The 18,515-nt window shown below is 62.6% G+C and overlaps 1 protein-coding gene across 1 annotated transcript; it reads right to left on the bottom strand.

Moving 5' to 3' along the window:
- Positions 1-797: 797 nt before the first annotated feature.
- On the bottom strand, positions 798-18,447 carry P2RX2 (purinergic receptor P2X 2). The gene is given in 14 exon segments (XM_065417793.1): positions 798-1,115; positions 1,562-1,639; positions 1,717-1,782; positions 2,576-2,666; positions 2,782-2,912; positions 4,594-4,732; positions 10,964-11,044; positions 11,449-11,545; positions 11,698-11,773; positions 12,466-12,537; positions 13,432-13,567; positions 17,824-17,989; positions 17,992-18,156; positions 18,159-18,447. Coding segments are annotated over 14 exon segments (1,905 nt in total).
- Between the last annotated feature and the right edge of the window lie 68 nt (positions 18,448-18,515).

The raw sequence follows: 18,515 nt of genomic DNA, 5'->3' as shown, positions 1-18,515 counted from the left end.
TGCTCAAAACCAGCCAGAAGGCTGAGTGGTGATCACGCTGTGAGGAACTGCCCTGTGAGTGGTGGCTTGTCTGACGGCATGAGTGGGCATGGCTGGGTTTGTGGGTGGCTCATGGGCGAGTGCTATGGGGTGAGCAGGCTCCAGAACAGCTGGGGAAATGTGGGGAGCAGCCGTGGAGGAAGGGGAGCCCAGGGCGGGGCAGGGGGCTCCCTTAGGGGGAGAGTAGCAGGGACGAGGTGATGCCCCGGGAGAGGACAGTGCCCATGTGCTCCCTGCTGGTTCTGTCCCCCCTCAGCACGACACCCAGCGACCCAAATGACTCCCTGGTCAGTGCGAGTTAAAGAGCCGGCTGGGCCCGGGGAGGCGGCCGCGGCCTGCACAGACCAGCCTCTCTGCGGCTGGCCTCCTGGGGCCGACCTCTCGCCCCATCACAGCCCACTGGGCACGTTCACTGCAGGAGGGGCTGGCAGAGCAGGGGGCGTAGAACGGGGCGGGTACCTCTCCAGCCTCCGGGGGATTTGGCCCTGCCCTGGGGTCTGTACAAGGCTCTGGGGTGCGTGTTCGGCCTAGCGCTGGGGGCCTGTCCGGGTCGGCTCACTCGCCCCCAGCCCTGCAGAGAGTCGCAGGGAAGCTGGGGCTCTCCGGGAACTCTGCTGCCCGTGGGGTGAAATCCGGATTGGGCTGGGGGTCTCCTGGTCCTCACCCCTCCAGTCAGTACTGGGGCAGCCCCACTCAGCCTGCCCATTGGCAGTGGGTCCCCAGTCCAGCCACAGCAGCAGGTGGGGGGCAGAGGCAGCTCAGAGCTGGCCGGGGCCCTTGGGGTGGGCCGGCGAGGAGGCCTGGGTGGTGCAGGCGTTACCAATGCCGCCTGGCGCCGGGGTCCTGTCCTGGCCAGACAGAGGAGAGATGGGGCGGTTAGTGCCTGGGCCTCGCTCCACGGCCCCACCCCAGGTCACAGGGCGTGGAGAACGGCCAGGGGAAGGCCCGTGGGGTGGCTCATCAGGCAGGCTGCTGTGCCCGGCTCCCGCAAGGAACGCCCAGAGCCAGCAGGGGCAGGGAGAGCCCATCCGGCCTGGTCTCTGGGCACTGGCTCTCGAGGTGCCAAGCGGCTGCATCTGTGATGGGCAGAAACACAACGTGTGACAGCAGCTGCAGCGCAAGGGGGCTGGGGCGGGCAGGGCACATGGCCCCCTTCTCCGGGCTCTCCCCTTGAGGCCACCCACTCACTCCTTCCCTGGTAGCGGGGGTCCCCGCGGGGGGTCTCTCAGCGCTGCACAGGGAGGATCTCTGCTGGGCTTTAATTTGGGGGTGGGGGGAGGTGCCCTGGGTACTCCCTCACTGCTCTCGAGCCTGGAGATGCCCAGTCACAGCGTAGGCAGTGGAGTCTAGTGGTGAGAGCAGGGTGCTAGGACTCCTGGGTCCTATTCCCTGCTTTGCCCTGCCTTGCTGTGTGACATGGCGAATTGCTTCCCGTGGATGGGGGCACCTCCCGGCCCGGGGGAGGGAGCGCCCTGGCAGGAGCAGGGCAGGGTCACAGCGCGGGGCGGGGCCGGGCCGGTACCTGATCGAATTTCCGGGCGCTGTACACGTCGTTCTTGTTCAGGAAGGTCAGTAAGATCCAGTCGCAGAGGAAGGAGCCCTGGGGAGCAGGAGAGCAGGGTTAGTGCCCGAGGGAGCCTGTGCCAAGCGTCCCGGGCACAGCGGGCACATACTCACCACTCCCACCGAGGTCAGCGCCGTGGCCAGGTTAATGATGGTGGGGATCAGGCTGAACTTCCCTGCCTAGGCAGAAAAACAGAGCGGTCAGCACCGCGCTCCTCACCCCCTGCCACCTGCTCCCCAGGGCTTCAGGTTGCCAACTTTGTAATACAGAATATAAAAACCCAGAACCGCCCCTACCCTGTCCCTTCCCCCTGGGCCCTGCCCCGCCTTGTCCCCCCAGGTTCCCCCCTGCCCCACTCCTTACTCCAGGCCCCACCCCTGCTGTGTCCCTTCGCCCAGGCCTCACCCCTGCCCCACCCCTTCCTCCTGAGGGCTCACCCCTGTTTGCTTCCCTTTCCCCCTCCCACTGTCGCTTGCTTCTCTTCCCCTCTCCCCTCTCCCTGCATGGGTGGGGAGGGACGCGCCTGCAGAGCCGGGGCTGGGAGCTGCAGCTGCCCAATGCAGGTAGGAGGCAGCCCCAGCGATGACCCGGTTCCTCTCCACCTCCCCCACTTGCAGTAACCAGACTCTGGGTGTCCAGTCAGTAGATCTGACCGGACACCATCAGGTCCCCTACCGGACATCTGGCCACCCTCTTGTGAATGTCAGCGACTCGGCCCAGCCTGGCATCACAGGGTCCCTGTAGTGCTGGGCCCGGTGCGGGGGAGGGGGCTCTGGACAGGGTCCCGCATGGTATGGGGGAGGGGGCGCTGGGCAGGGTCCCGCAGTGCCAGGCCCAGTGCAGGGGAGGGGGCGCTGGGCAGGGTCCCGCAGTGCCAGGCCCAGTGTTGGGGGGGGGGGGGGCGCCGGGCAGGGTCACGCAGTCCTGGGCCCAGTGCGGGGGAGGGGGCGCGGGACAAGGTTCTCTTCCCACCTGGCCATGCACAATAACGTCAATGCGGATCCCATAGGCCTTGATCAGGCTCCGCGTGTTCGTCCCGTTGCAGTTGTAATATTTGGCAAACCTGTGCAGGAGAGAGCGGGGATGAGGGGCAGTCAGCGCGGAGCAGCCAGGCCCGGGAGCAGGGGGTTGCAGGGCCCTGGGGGTCACCGCCCCAGAGGAGCAGGGGGACAGGTCACCTGTAGTTGTAGCCAGAAGACACCTGAGTTCTCTTGGGATCCAGCCTGCGGAAGGAATAGCTGGGGTTGCACGCGGAGTCGGGCAGGTCCAGGTTACAGTTCCAGTTTATGATCACCCCGATAACGCCGCCCTGCAGGAGACAGAGAGCAGGGCAGGACCAACACAGCTCTAGCAGGACCTCAAGCTGCCCTGGGCAGCACCCAGGGTCCTCACTTCCAGCCCATTGCCCACCCCAGACCGCCTTGCATCTCAGAGCTCCGCTCTCTGCTCCCCGTATCGCTCTGCTGCCCGTCCGGCCAGACGCTTTCCCTCCTGCTCACCCTGCAGGGCCCACCCAGCGCCAGAGGGCAGCCGCCGGGCTCCGGGAGCTGCCGGCCAGCCTAGCTCAGCACAGCGCCCGGCAGACTGGTGCTGGCACGAGGGAAGCGCGAAGGAGCTGGCTATCCAGGCCCAGCCGGCGTGTGGAGGGGACTCAGAAAGCGAGCGTGTGGCTCTGGCGTCAGAGGGGACCCAGCAGCTGACCTCTGCCCAGGAGGGGGCACCCCAAGAAGAGAGGCCAGGATGGCGCAAGGCTCTGGGGAGTGGCAGAGAATGGCCAGTGGGCCAAAGGGCATTCACCTGCCAGGCTCTCCTGCAGCAGCTGGTGCCGCCCGCGGGCACCTGGGCAGTGTTGGGCGCAGGGCGTTCAACTGGATTGAGCGACATGCTGAGCTCAGCACAGAGCTGCCTGCAGGCCTGTGCTGTCTGTCTGCCACGGGGTGTCTCTGGCGTGCCAGGAGCTCCCTGCCACGGCACCTGCTCGAGTGCCCCTGACCCTCAACACTCCCTGTGCAGGAGGCAAGATCGGCCGCGGGATGGGCCTGAGCCGGAGCCTTCCCTCGGGGGAGACCCGAGAGCCACGTGCCCGAGAGAACCCAGCCCTATGAGAGACCCTGCAGCGGTCCTACCAGACCAGAGCCCGTCCCCTGTCGCAGGGTGAGGGTCCCCCCTCCCTGCACACCGGGACCGAGCCCGTCCCCTATCGCCAGGGGAGGGTCCCCCCTCCCCGCACACCGGGACAGAGCCCGTCCCCTATCGCCAGGGGAGGGTCCCCCCTCCCCGCACACCTGGCCAGAGCCCGTCCCCTGTCGCCGGGCGAGGGTCCCCCCTCCCTGCACACCGGGACAGAGCCCGTCCCCTATCGCCGGGTGAGGGTCTCCCCTTCCTGCACACCTGGCCAGAGCCCGTCCCCTATCGCCGGGTGAGGGTCCCCGCACACCAGGCCAGAGCCCGTCCCCTGTCGCAGGGTGAGGGTCCCCCCTCCCCGCACACTTGGCCAGAGACCGTCCCCTATCGCCGGGTGAGGGTCCCCGCACACCAGGCCAGAGCCCGTCCCCTGTCGCAGGGTGAGGGTCCCCCCTCCCCGCACACCTGGCCAGAGCCCGTCCCCTATCGCCGGGCGAGGGTCCCCCCTCCCTGCACACCGGGACAGAGCCCGTCCCCTATCGCCAGGGGAGGGTCCCCCCTCCCCGCACACCTGGCCAGAGCCCGTCCCCTGTCGCCGGGCGAGGTTCCCCCCTCCCCGCACACCTGGCCAGAGCCTGTCCCCTATCACCGGGTGAGGGTCCCCCCTCCCCGCACACCAGGCCAGAGCCTGTCCCCTATCGCCGGGGGAGGGTCCCCGCACACCAGGCCAGAGCCAGTCCCCCCTCCCTGCACACCAGGCCAGAGCCCGTCCCCTGTCGCAGGGTGAGGGTCCCCCCTCCCCGCACACCTGGCCAGAGCCCGTCCCCTATCGCCGGGTGAGGGTCCTCCCTCCCCACACCGCCTACCTGTTCGGCCAGCGCGGTGAAGTTCTCTCCTGCCTGCTCCACAATGGAGCCCAGGCGGAAGATGGGGCAGTACAGGTCCGTGGTCTCGTTGAAGGTGCAGCCTTTGAGGTAGCCGTTCTTATCGCCCTTCACGTTCCCTCTGAGGAGACACGCCGAGAGCTGCTGAGTATCTCACCCCCCATGTACGTGAACAAACCCAGACCCCAGGGCCGGTGCAACCTATTAGGGCGCTAGCATTTGGGGGACGGCATTTTCTTTGGCGGCGACCGCGGCAACCGGATCTTCGGCCGCCCCGGTCGTCAGCCGCATTTAGGCGGAGGGAGCTGGGGAAGGGGGGCGTGGGGAGGGCCGCCTGCAGCAAGTAAGGGGGGGGCGGCACGCAGAGGAACTCCTCGCCCCAGCTCACCTCTGCTCCGCCTCCTCCCCTGAGCTCGCCGCCCCGCTCTGCTTCTCTCCCTCCCAGGCTTGCGGCGCCAAACAGCTGATCGGAGCCACAAGCTTGGGAGGCGGGAGAAGTGGAGCAGCGACGGCGTGCTCGGGGAGGAGGCGGAGCAGAGGTGAGCTGGGTGGGGAGCTGCTGCACGGCTCCCCGGGCGGGGGGGGGGGAGCTGCCACGGGGGAGGTGCCTCAGGGTGGAGGGTGGGTGGGGAGCTGCCGCAGGGCTCGGGAAAGGGGTGGAGCAGAGGTGAGCTGCGGTGGGGAGCTGCCGCATGACTCCCCGGGCCGGGGTGGGGTGGGGAGCTGCCGCAGGGCTCGGGAAGGGGGTGGAGCAGAGGTGAGCTGGGGTGGGGAGCTGCCGCACGACTCCCCAGGCCGGGGGGGTGGGGAGCTGCCGCAGGGCTTGGGGAGGGGGTGGAGCAGAGGTGAGCTGGGGTGGGGAGCTGCCGCACGACTCCCCGGGCCGGGGGGGGGGGGGAGCTGCCGCAGGGCTTGGGGAGGGGGTGGAGCAGAGGTGAGCTGGGGTGGGGAGCTGCCGCACGGCTCCCCGGGCCGGGGGGGGTGGGGAGCTCCGGCAGGGGGGGCACCTCAGGGCGGAGGTGGGGGAGCTGCCGCGGGGGGATGCCTCAGGGCGGGGGGGGAGCTGCCGCAGGGCTTGGGGAGGGGGGAGGGCACAAGATGGAAGTTTCGCCTAGGGCACGAAACATCCTTGCACTGGCCCTGCCAGACCCCCATGGGGCCCACAGCTGCCAATACCCGTGCACACGCACAAACACACTAGGGCTGCCAACTTTCTAATTGCTGAAAAGCCAACACCCTTGCCCCGCCCCTGCCCCACCTCTTCCCCTATGGCCCCTCCCCTGCCCCACCTCTTCCCCTGAGGCCCCGCCCCCACTCACTCCTCTTCCCCCATCCTCCTTCGCTTGCTCTCCACCTCCCGCTCCTCGCTCACTGCCCCCTCTCCCGGGACTCAGCTGCTGCCTGCAGAGTGGGGCTGGGAGGAGCTGACGTGGAGCCTGCCCAATGGGGTACAGCGAGGCAGGGGGTGGACAGGATTCCTCTCCCCCACGCCCCCCGGCAGCCAGCGCCGGCACCTACCTCTCTGCCACCCAGCAGCTGAGCAGAGAGCAGCTCCTCCAGGCTCCAACCGCAGCTGCTGCTCTTACTGCAGGGAACCGGACGATTAGCATCCAGTCAGCTGTGCTGACCGGACGCTGCCAGGTTCCCTTTTCGACCGGACATTGCTGTCGAAAACCGGCCACCTGGCAACCCTAAAATACACCCCCATGCAGGTGCCCAAACACACAGACCCACAGCCATGTGCGCACACAGACTCACACAACCACCCCCATGCACACACAGACCCACAGCCATGTGCACACACACACACACAACCACCCCCATGCACACACAGACCCACAGCCATGTGCACACACACTCACACAACCACCCCCATGCACACACAGACCCACAGCCATGTGCACACACACTCACACAACCACCCCCATGCACACACAGACCCACAGCCATGTGCACACACACTCACACAACCACCCCCATGCACACACAGACCCACAGCCATGTGCACACACACTCACACAACCACCCCCATGCACACACAGACCCACAGCCATGTGCACACACACTCACACAACCACCCCCATGCACACACAGACCCACAGCCATGTGCACACACAGACCCACAGCCATCCCCATGCACACACAGACCCACAGCCATGTGCACACACACACTCACACAACCACCCCCATGCACACACAGTCCCACAGCCATGTGCACACACAGACCCACAGCCATCCCCATGCACACACAGACCCACAGCCATGTGCACACACAGACCCACAGCCATCCCCATGCACACACAGACCCACAGCCATGTGCACACACACACTCACACAACCACCCCCATGCACACACAGACCCACAGCCATGTGCACACACACTCACACAACCACCCCCATGCACACACAGACCCACAGCCATGTGCACACACACTCACACAACCACCCCCATGCACACACAGACCCACAGCCATGTGCGCACACACTCACACAACCACCCCCATGCACACACAGATCCACAGCCATGTGCACACACACTCACACAACCACCCCCATGCACACACACACCCACAGCCATGTGCACACACACTCACACAACCACCCCCATGCACACACAGACCCACAGCCATGTGCACACACACTCACACAACCACCCCCATGCACACACAGACCCGCAGCCATGTGCACACACACTCACACAACCACCCCCATGCACACACAGACCCACAGCCATGTACACACACACGCACACAACCACCCCCATGCACACACAGACCCACAGCCATGCGCACACACACTCACACAACCACCCCCATGTACACACAGACCCACAGCCATGTGCGCACACACTCACACAACCACCCCCATGCACACACAGACCCACAGCCATGTGCACACACACTCACACAACCACCCCCATGCACACACAGACCCACAGCCATGTGCGCACACACTCACACAACCACCCCCATGCACACACAGACCCACAGCCATGTGCGCACACACTCACACAACCACCCCCATGCACACACAGACCCACAGCCATGTGCACACACACTCACACAACCACCCCCATGCACACACAGACCCACAGCCATGTGCACACACACTCACACAACCACCCCCATGCACACACAGACCCACAGCCATGTGCGCACACACTCACACAACCACCCCCATGCACACACAGACCCGCAGCCATGTGCGCACACACTCACACAACCACCGCCATGCACACACAGACCCACAGCGATGTGCCCACACTCTCACACAACCACCCCCATGCACACACAGACCCACAGCCATGTGCACACACACTCACACAACCACCCCCATGCACACACAGACCCGCAGCCATGTGCGCACACACTCACACAACCACCCCCATGCACACACAGACCCACAGCCATGTGCACACACACTCACACAACCACCCCCATGCACACACAGACCCGCAGCCATGTGCACACACACACGCACACAACCACCCCCATGCACACACAGACCCACAGCCATGTGCACACACACTCACACAACCACCCCCATGCACACACAGACCCGCAGCCATGTGCGCACACACTCACACAACCACCCCCATGCACACACAGACCCACAGCCATGTGCACACACACTCACACAACCACCCCCATGCACACACAGACCCACAGCCATGTGCGCACACACTCACACAACCACCCCCATGCACACACAGATCCACAGCCATGTGCACACACACTCACACAACCACCCCCATGCACACACACACCCACAGCCATGTGCACACACACTCACACAACCACCCCCATGCACACACAGACCCACAGCCATGTGCACACACACACTCACAACCACCCCCATGCACACACAGACCCACAGCCATGTGCACACACACTCACACAACCACCCCCATGCACACACAGACCCGCAGCCATGTGCACACACACTCACACAACCACCCCCATGCACACACAGACCCACAGCCATGTGCGCACACACTCACACGACCACCCCCATGCACACACAGACCCGCAGCCATGTGCACACACACTCACACAACCACCCCCATGCACACACAGATCCACAGCCATGTGCACACACACTCACACAACCACCCCCATGCACACACACACCCACAGCCATGTGCACACACACTCACACAACCACCCCCATGCACACACAGACCCACAGCCATGTGCACACACACTCACACAACCACCCCCATGCACACACAGACCCGCAGCCATGTGCACACACACTCACACAACCACCCCCATGCACACACAGACCCACAGCCATGTACACACACACGCACACAACCACCCCCATGCACACACAGACCCACAGCCATGCGCACACACACTCACACAACCACCCCCATGTACACACAGACCCACAGCCATGTGCGCACACACTCACACAACCACCCCCATGCACACACAGACCCACAGCCATGTGCACACACACTCACACAACCACCCCCATGCACACACAGACCCACAGCCATGTGCGCACACACTCACACAACCACCCCCATGCACACACAGACCCACAGCCATGTGCGCACACACTCACACAACCACCCCCATGCACACACAGACCCACAGCCATGTGCACACACACTCACACAACCACCCCCATGCACACACAGACCCACAGCCATGTGCACACACACTCACACAACCACCCCCATGCACACACAGACCCACAGCCATGTGCGCACACACTCACACAACCACCCCCATGCACACACAGACCCGCAGCCATGTGCGCACACACTCACACGACCACCCCCATGTACACACAGACCCACAGCCATGTGCGCACACACTCACACAACCACCCCCATGCACACACAGATCCACAGCCATGTGCACACACACTCACACAACCACCGCCATGCACACACAGACCCACAGCGATGTGCCCACACTCTCACACAACCACCCCCATGCACACACAGACCCACAGCCATGTGCACACACACTCACACAACCACCCCCATGCACACACAGACCCGCAGCCATGTGCGCACACACTCACACAACCACCCCCATGCACACACAGACCCACAGCCATGTGCACACACACTCACACAACCACCCCCATGCACACACAGACCCGCAGCCATGTGCACACACACACGCACACAACCACCCCCATGCACACACAGACCCACAGCCATGTGCACACACACTCACACAACCACCCCCATGCACACACAGACCCGCAGCCATGTGCGCACACACTCACACAACCACCCCCATGCACACACAGACCCACAGCCATGTGCACACACACTCACACAACCACCCCCATGCACACACAGACCCACAGCCATGTGCGCACACACTCACACAACCACCCCCATGCACACACAGATCCACAGCCATGTGCACACACACTCACACAACCACCCCCATGCACACACACACCCACAGCCATGTGCACACACACTCACACAACCACCCCCATGCACACACAGACCCACAGCCATGTGCGCACACACTCACACAACCACCCCCATGCACACACAGACCCACAGCCATGTGCGCACACACTCACACAACCACCCCCATGCACACACAGATCCACAGCCATGTGCACACACACTCACACAACCACCCCCATGCACACACACACCCACAGCCATGTGCACACACACTCACACAACCACCCCCATGCACACACAGACCCACAGCCATGTGCACACACACACTCACAACCACCCCCATGCACACACAGACCCACAGCCATGTGCACACACACTCACACAACCACCCCCATGCACACACAGACCCGCAGCCATGTGCACACACACTCACACAACCACCCCCATGCACACACAGACCCACAGCCATGTGCGCACACACTCACACGACCACCCCCATGTACACACAGACCCACAGCCATGTGCGCACACACTCACACAACCACCCCCATGCACACACAGATCCACAGCCATGTGCACACACACTCACACAACCACCCCCATGCACACACACACCCACAGCCATGTGCACACACACTCACACAACCACCCCCATGCACACACAGACCCGCAGCCATGCTCTACAGACTCATCTCTGGTGTGTGCTGGTCTGCGGTGCCCCGGCCCGACCACAATGGCAGCAATGGCCAAACTGGCATCATTCAGCCAGCTGCTGACACAAACCACACACCCCTTCACACACACCCAGAGCAGCCCCCAGGCAATGTCCCCCCCGGTGCCCATGTGCCAGTGCTCTCGCTCCCTCCTCCCCACCCCGGCTCTGTTCCTGACGGGCACAGCCCGTGATCCCTCCCCCGAGGGGGGCGGCTGGGGTGAGACGCGCGGGTCCCTGCTGAGCCGTACTTGGAGAATCCGAAGCGGGGGAAGTGGATGTTGTTCTTGATCAGGATGGTGAACTGCGCGGCCATCTTCCCCAGGGACTCGCTGGCGAGGGCAGAAACGTGTCAGCCCTTCCCTGGGCAGGGAGTTCCTCCTCCCCCGAGCCCAGGGCATCATCCTCCCCACCCCCACCCCCAGCCCCAAAGCACACGGGGGTCCCTGCTCCACCATGAGGGTGTGTCTCCCCCACTGCTGACACCCCCCTTTCCCGGTGCTAACTCACCCCTGATGAGAAGGGGGGTCCTGCCTCCCCCCAACCTAGCACCCCCTCCCTGCCCAGCTCCGTCCCCCTCTGGGGTGTCCCACTGGAGCTGGGTGCTGGGGTGAGAGCTAGGTGGCATCCCAGGGCAGGAGAAGGGTGAGGGGCTCCCAGCTGTGCCTCCTTCCCAGGGGCCATGAACACCCCCCTGTCCGTGGGTCCCCCTGCACTTCCAGCAGCCCCTCTCTACCTGACCATTCCTCCGTCTTCCACTGGACACCAGGCGGTGACCTCGCAGGTCTTCCCCGGCCCGCTGTAATAGGGGACGCAGCGCCCCGTCCTCTCTCCTGCGGGGACAGACGGATGGACTGAGCGCGTCCCCTGGGGGCGGCAGGCCCCGCCCTCCCTCTGGTCCTGGGGCGGCTGAATGCCAGTCTCCGGCTGGCCCTGGCCCGTGCCCATGCTGCCCCCCGGGCCGCTGGCGGCACTGCTCACTCACCGTTCCCCAGCATCTCCATCTCCCCAGCCACACAGTCGCTGTCGGAGCTGCAGGTGGCGTGAGGGACCTCCAGGCTCTGCAGGGGCGGAAACCAAGGTGTCACCGGGAGAGGGGCGGGACCCCTGGGGCCCTGCAAAGCGGGCAGAGCCGGGGGAGGGGAGCGAAGGGACCGAGCCAGTCCCCCTACCCAGCACCCTCCCTCTCACCCCCACCTGAGCCACCCCCTGCAGCCTGGGATGCCCCTCGCGTTGGGTGACCTCTGCCCCCCGCACTCGCTATTACGCCAGCAGCAGGGAGCGGAGCGAGATCAGCCCAGACCCAGGTGTGGAAATGGGGCAGAGCCGAGGCGGAGGGAGCCAGAGAGGCCAAGTTCTGGCTCCAGGACATGCCACAACTGGCATCGCTCCCTCTCCTGGCCTGGGGCTGCCTAGGTACCCCCCAGCCGCTGTGCTCCTGCCTGTCAATCACCCCCGGCCCGGAGGCTGCGGGCGCACACACAGCCAGCGGCTGGGCAGGGCCGGGCAGGCAGCAATCCCTGGTGCAGCTCTGCGGGCAGGGACCAGGGCTCCAGAGCCCTTGTCCGCACTAGGGGCCCTCCAAGTGCTGCCCGTGGGAGTGTGGGTCTGGGGCTGTCGTGGGCCAGTTCTCCATCCCCAGTCTCCTTCCTTGGCATCCTTTCGCTGCTCCCAGCCAGCCAGGCCCCCTGCCTCCATTCCCCACCCCCGGGCTGTGCCTTGCCCTCCACCCAGCCCCGGCTGCCTCCCTCACCTCCGGGCAGGTCTCCATTGTCTGGGAGCGGGTGACTTCCACCCGGGTGAGGATGCTGAACACGCTGCCGCCCTGCAGAGCCGACAGGGAGAGAGAGATGTTTTCCATGGAGCCCCACCCCAGCCCTCACTGGGGTGCCCGGCTGGCGATGGAGTGAGTGAGATCGCTGGAGGGCGTCCGCCCGACCAGCCTCAGCCAGCGAAAGAACAGCCAGCTGCCTCTCCGTAAATCCTGCCCCCCGCCTGGGCCAGTCCCTTCACCATTTCCCGTCCAGGAGCCATGCTGGGCTGGCCCCAGGGCACACTGACCTAGGGGGTCGCGGGGTCTCGATGGGCTCCCTGTGGCAAGCAAGCAAGTCAGCGCCCACACGGGGATCAGCCTAGTGCAGGGAGCCCTGGGGGTGCAATGGGGGGGGGATTGCAGGGACGGGGGCTCTGTGCCGGGCCCTGGCTCCGTGCAGCGCTCAGCGGGGGCCTGGGGGTGCAATGGGGGGTGCAGGGACGGGGGCTCTGTGCCGGGCCCTGGCTCCGTGCAGAGCTCAGCGGGGGCCCTGGGGGTGCTGGTCACATGTGGGCGACGTGCTGTTATTAGCACTGGCACACGGCATTGGCACAGGCAGCATTAGCGAGGTGCCCAGAGCAGCCCCCTCCTGCCTGTCTGGGGGCTGTCAGGGTCTGGTTGCTTCCAGGGGGACCTGGTATCAGGCAGGAGCTATTACAGCCTGTGGGGGGGAGGGGGAGGCTGTGGGGGAGGGGCAGTGTCAGGGATTCATGGGGAGGGAGTGGGGGAGGGGCAGTGCTTTGGCCTCCCAGGGGGGAGTGGGGGGCCACATCAAAGCCTTGTGGGAGTGCATGGGGGAGGGGCAGTGACACAGCCTTGCTGGGGGGGGGGGTAATGTCAGGGCCTCGCAGAAGGGGGGGGCAGATCACAGCCTTGAGGGGGGGGGGGGCAGCGTCACAGCCTCACCTCGGCGGGTTTGACGTACTCCTCCACGTCCCAGACCTTGCTGGGTGAGCGGGTGACGCCCTTCACCTTGGTGAGCACGGAGCTCTCGGGGCCCGTCTCGCTCTCCTGGTAGCCCTTCTGGATGATGAACACGTACCTGGGGGTGGGGGGAGCTGTCAGGGACATACACCCCCGTTCCCAGGATCCGGAGCCCAGCACTGCCCCCGCTGCCCCCTGGGTCCCCGCCGCTGGGGGTGCGGCGAGGGATGTATCCCCTCACCTCTGCCTGCCCTATGGCTGGGGAATCCCAAACGCAAGGGCTTCTCCCCCTCCCCTGCACCATCCTCCCGCCCCGCCATCCTCTCTGCACTGCTGCATTATCCACTCCCCGCCCCAGGGCTTGTTGGTGCTGGGCAGCTCCTGGGAGCTAGCCCCTTCCCATCACCCGTCAGCCTGGGAGCACCAGAAGGGGCAGGCAGAGACAGGAGGCCAGTGGAAGCCAGCGCAGCGGCCGAGAGAACCTGGGGAGCACGAACGGCTGTGTGGGGAGCAGTGACGGTCTTAGGGAGTGAGCAAGTGAGCGATGCCGTGCGGGGGAGAGCGGGGCAGAGAGAAGCCAGGAGAGGGGGTGGCTGGTCTGTCGCCGTTGGGGGATCCTGCACACCCCCACCAGGGCTCATCCGTCTGGGTGACGCTCACACATGCGGCAGGTCTGTCTCCCCAGCCTGCAGGGCAGGGGAAATCCCTGGTCTTTGCAGAGAGACCCTCCCCGCACGAGGTACCCGCTAGCCTTGGGCGAGGAGCCGGCCTGCAAGCCAGGAGACCACGGCTCTAGCCTCAAACTGCCGTTAGTGCTTCTGTGCCCTTCATAACCCTCACTATTAACCAAGCCCGCCTGCGCCGCCCTTGCCACTCGCCCAGGGAGTGAAAGGTGAAAGGTGCAACCTCACCCAGGTAGGGACAAAACCCAGGTCTCTCTAAGACGGGGGAAAGTCTCACCCCTTTGCCTTACAGAAGGAATGTGCCAATGTATGTGCTTGATTGGGCTGTGTGGAACCATTGGCCCTGGCATTCTTACTCTGGGCACTACAAACCAGTATCAGAGCCTTGTAACCACCCTGCCCAACCCATATTGCTGGATCCCACCTAGCTGGGAGGGGGTCCCGGAGGGGTCCTGGCATGGAAAAGGGAGACCCAGTGCAGGATCTTTGGGGCCAGGGACAGCTCCAGGAACTAGGCCCGGGCAGGGGTTCACACTGTAATCTCCTCCAGACTGGATCCGCCCCCGGCGAGGTTTGCAGATACTGGTTCCAGCTGGATTTCCAGAGACGAGGAAACAAGGAAGGGCGTTGGGCTTTGAAAGACTGCGTCTGACTGACCCTGGGCCTGGAGCTTGTCATAGATTCCCAGGCCAGATGGGACCATACGGCACTGACTGAGAAACGCTGCATGAATCTGAGCCTAGAGCCAGGAACAGGATCCTGGAATCCCGCTACCTACACCTCTCAAATAGCGGCTGTGTTGGGTCCCCCTCAGGCCATGGCCTATTGGTTGCATTCAGTAGCTGGCTAGACAGCAAGCGTCATTCTGGGCAGTGTAATAGTAAGTGCTTCTTGAGGCTGGGATGTCTCAAGGCCCTGCTAGGGAAGCCTTTCGCCTGCAGGTCACCAGGAATCCTGGCTCGCTCAGCCGGGATCCAGACTTATTTCTAGCTAGCAGATGCTGGGTGGTCCCTCTCGGAGCGGAGGTGGGTGGGTCTCTGTTCCAGCTCCCCTGTCACACACTCCCCGCCCCGTCCCCGCCATGCTTTGCGCTGGTGAGCAGACTCGGCAGCGAGGCCGAGAACTGCATTGGCCATGGGCTGAACTATGCCGTGAGGAAATCGTTTCCAGATCAGCTGGGCAGTGTGTGCGACTGCCCTGCTGGGAGATCTCATTCACCAACATGTGCGCGCGTGACATGAGGGGTGGGAAGGAGGAGAGCGAGTGGGTGTGGGGAAGGATAGTGCATGGGATGGGACGGGAGAGCTTTTAGTGGAAAGGGAAGTGAGGAGGGGCAGAGTACAGAGAGAGTGGGAATGGGGGATGAGAGAGAGGGATAGCTCAGTGGTTTGAGCCTTGGCCTGCTAAACCCAGGGTTGTGAGTTCAATCCTTGAGGGGGCCATTTAGGTATCTGGGGCAAAAATCTGTCTGGGGATTGGTCCTGCTTTGAGCAGGGGGTTGGACTAGATGACCTCCTGAGGTCCCTTCCAACCCTGATATTCTATTCTATGAGAGGGGAAGGGTCCGGGACTAACAGAGGGAGAAGAAAGTGGTATCAAGCGGAGTGCCCCAGGGGTCGGTCCTGGGGCTGGTTTTGTTCAACATCTTTATTCATGATCTGGATGCTGGGATGAATTGCACCCTCAGCAAGTTCGCAGATGACACTAAACTGGGAGGAGTGGTAGATACGATGGAGGGTAGGGATAGGGTCCAGAGTGACCTAGACAAATTGGAGGATTGGACCGAAAGAAATCTGATGAGGTTCAACAAGGACAAGTGCAGAGTCCTGCACTTAGGAAGGAAGAATCCCACGCACCGCTACAGGCTGGGGACCGACTGGCTAAGCAGCAGTTCTGCAGAAAAGGACCTGGGGATTACAGTGGACGAGAAGCTGGATATGAGTCAGCAGTGTGCCCCTCGTTGCCAAGAAGGCCAACGGCATATTGGGCTGCATTAGTAGGAGCATTGCCAGCAGATCAAGGGAAGTGATTATTCCCCTCTATTTGGCACTGGTGAGGCCATATCTGGAGTATTGCGTCCAGTTTTGGGCCCCACACTACAAGAAGGATGTGGACAAATTGGAGAGAGTCCAGCGGACGGCAACGAAAATTATTAGGGGGCTGGGGCACATGACTTACGAGGAGAGGCTGAGGGAACTGGGGTTATTTAGTCTGCAGAAGAGAAGAGTGAGGGGGGATTTGATAGCAGTCTTCAACTACCTAAAGGGGGTTCCAAAGAGGATGGAGCTCGGCTGTTCTCAGTGGTGGCAGATGACAGAACAAGGAGCAATGGTCTCAAGTTGCAGTGGGGGAGGTCTAGGTTGGATATTAGGAAAAACTTTTTCACTAGGAGGGTGGTGAAGCGCTGGAATGCGTTACCTAGGGAGGTGGTGGAATCTCCACCCTTAGAGGTTTTTAAGGCCCGGCTTGACAAAGCCCTGGCTGGGATGATTTAGTTGGGGTTGGTCCTGCTTTGAGCAGGGGGTTGGACTAGATGACCTCCTGAGGTCCCTTCCAACCCTGAGATTCTAGGATTCTATGAAAAGAGAGTGGAAAGTTAAAGGAGGGAGGAAGAGACCACAACATAGACAGGACAGTAGGAGAAAACGACTATTAAACAATCTAGAAGAAGGCGATTGAGGGGGCACTGGAGTGTGAGAGACAGAGCAGAGCAAAGGAAAGAGGGGAAAAGGAAAAAGAACAATTCGTTTTACTACATTTTTACTAGAGTCAGACAATATTTTTTTGGCAAAGAACCCCAAACCCCAAACCCGTGCACATTTTTATTTGAGTTGAAATTTCGGGCGGGGGGGTATGAAAACCAAAAAATGTTTGGGGAAAGGGGTTCCTTTTTGGTACAAATGCTCAGTTTTTGATTTTCCAAAGGCAACATTTTTTACCCAAAACCGATTTGTTTATGTTCTTTTACCAGAAATGATTTTTGAAAACTACATTTTTATCAAAAATGTTTTGATCAAATGGAAAACATTTCAGGTTGGGATTGTCGTTGAGAGGAAGAAAACAAAACATTCTAATGGGAAACTAAAACCCCCAACGTCTCCTGCAAACCATAATTGCCTTTTATTCACCAGCTCTCGTATTTCCGGAGTGGGAACGGGTAGGTGCAAAGTGATGCAAGATTTAACCACATTGCAAAGGGCTGGGGCCAGCAGTGTGCCCAGGCCGGGCTGGCTACGCTGCCCTCCTGCCTTGTCTCTGCTGTGTTGAATAAAACACTCCCTATTGGTCCTCCCCCCAACTCTTTTTCTCTGGTTGCACCTCTGTGGCTCACCCATCTAACGAAGTACCTAGTGCAGGACCCTGTCCTAATCCCAGAGCCCCGCAATTCCATCGTGGGCCAGCAGAACCTCATGGCAGTGGGGCTGGACAGAACCTGGCGTCCCCTCCCTCCTGCATCTAACCCCACGCTGTCCCTGCCTGAACCCAGCCGCACAGGAAAGGGTTGGACTGCAACCCTTGGGCCAGATCCTTCTCTGGTGTAAATCAGCGAATGGCTCCAATGCAGCAGAGGATCCAGCCCCCCACTCAGCTCTTTGTGCAGGTGCTGAGGCTGGCGTGTCTCTGACTGCCCCCTCAGCTCTCCTCACCCCATCTCTCCCAGACCCACACGCTGGCTCAGCCGGGGACTTACCAGATGAAGTAGAGCAGGATGAGCAGCTGCACCCCTCTGTACATGATGCCGAGGTTGCGGTTCTTCACCACGAGGACTTTGGGGGTCTCGTAGTTCCAGAACTCCCAGAAGCATCGCCAGCAGCCCACGGCCCCGGGCCGCCTCGCCGGGGGCTCCTCCATCTGCCGGGGGGTCGTCTAGGAAAGCCTCTGGGCTGAGCCTGGGATCTCCACTCCCTCGCCTTATCCTGGGAGAACTGGGAGGGTCCCAGTCCTACGATAGCAGCAGTCTCCCTGTATTGCTTTACACTGGGATCTCCACTGCTCCTCCCCGCTCTGAAGCTGCCGTTATACTGGGATCTCCTTTCTCTCCCTGTCTGCAGGTTCATGCTCTGAGCCTCACTGAGCGGCACCACCCATCCCCTGCCGCTCTCTGACGAGGGCACTGTATGCGCTGGGCATCCTCCCCTCCAGACCAGGGCTTGACTAAAGGAATCAATCCCCTGGAGTGCCCGCAGCTGCCCATCTCTGCAGCACTGATGCCCCCTTGTGGCCAGAGTAGATAATCCTGCTCCACACACACAAGCTGCTCCATCATCCCCAATCCTGGAAGAGGAGTGGACGAAAGCTTGCGTTGTGGGTACATGAGCCGACCCAGGTAAGTATAGGCCTGTCAGCCTGACATTGATCCCAGGAAGGAGAATGGAGCAGCTG

Source organism: Emys orbicularis, chromosome 16 (assembly GCF_028017835.1).
Source record: "Emys orbicularis isolate rEmyOrb1 chromosome 16, rEmyOrb1.hap1, whole genome shotgun sequence".
NCBI classification, from domain to species: Eukaryota; Metazoa; Chordata; order Testudines; family Emydidae; genus Emys; species Emys orbicularis.
Note: the sequence above shows the minus strand (reverse complement) of the source record. Positions and strands in the feature narration are given on the sequence as shown.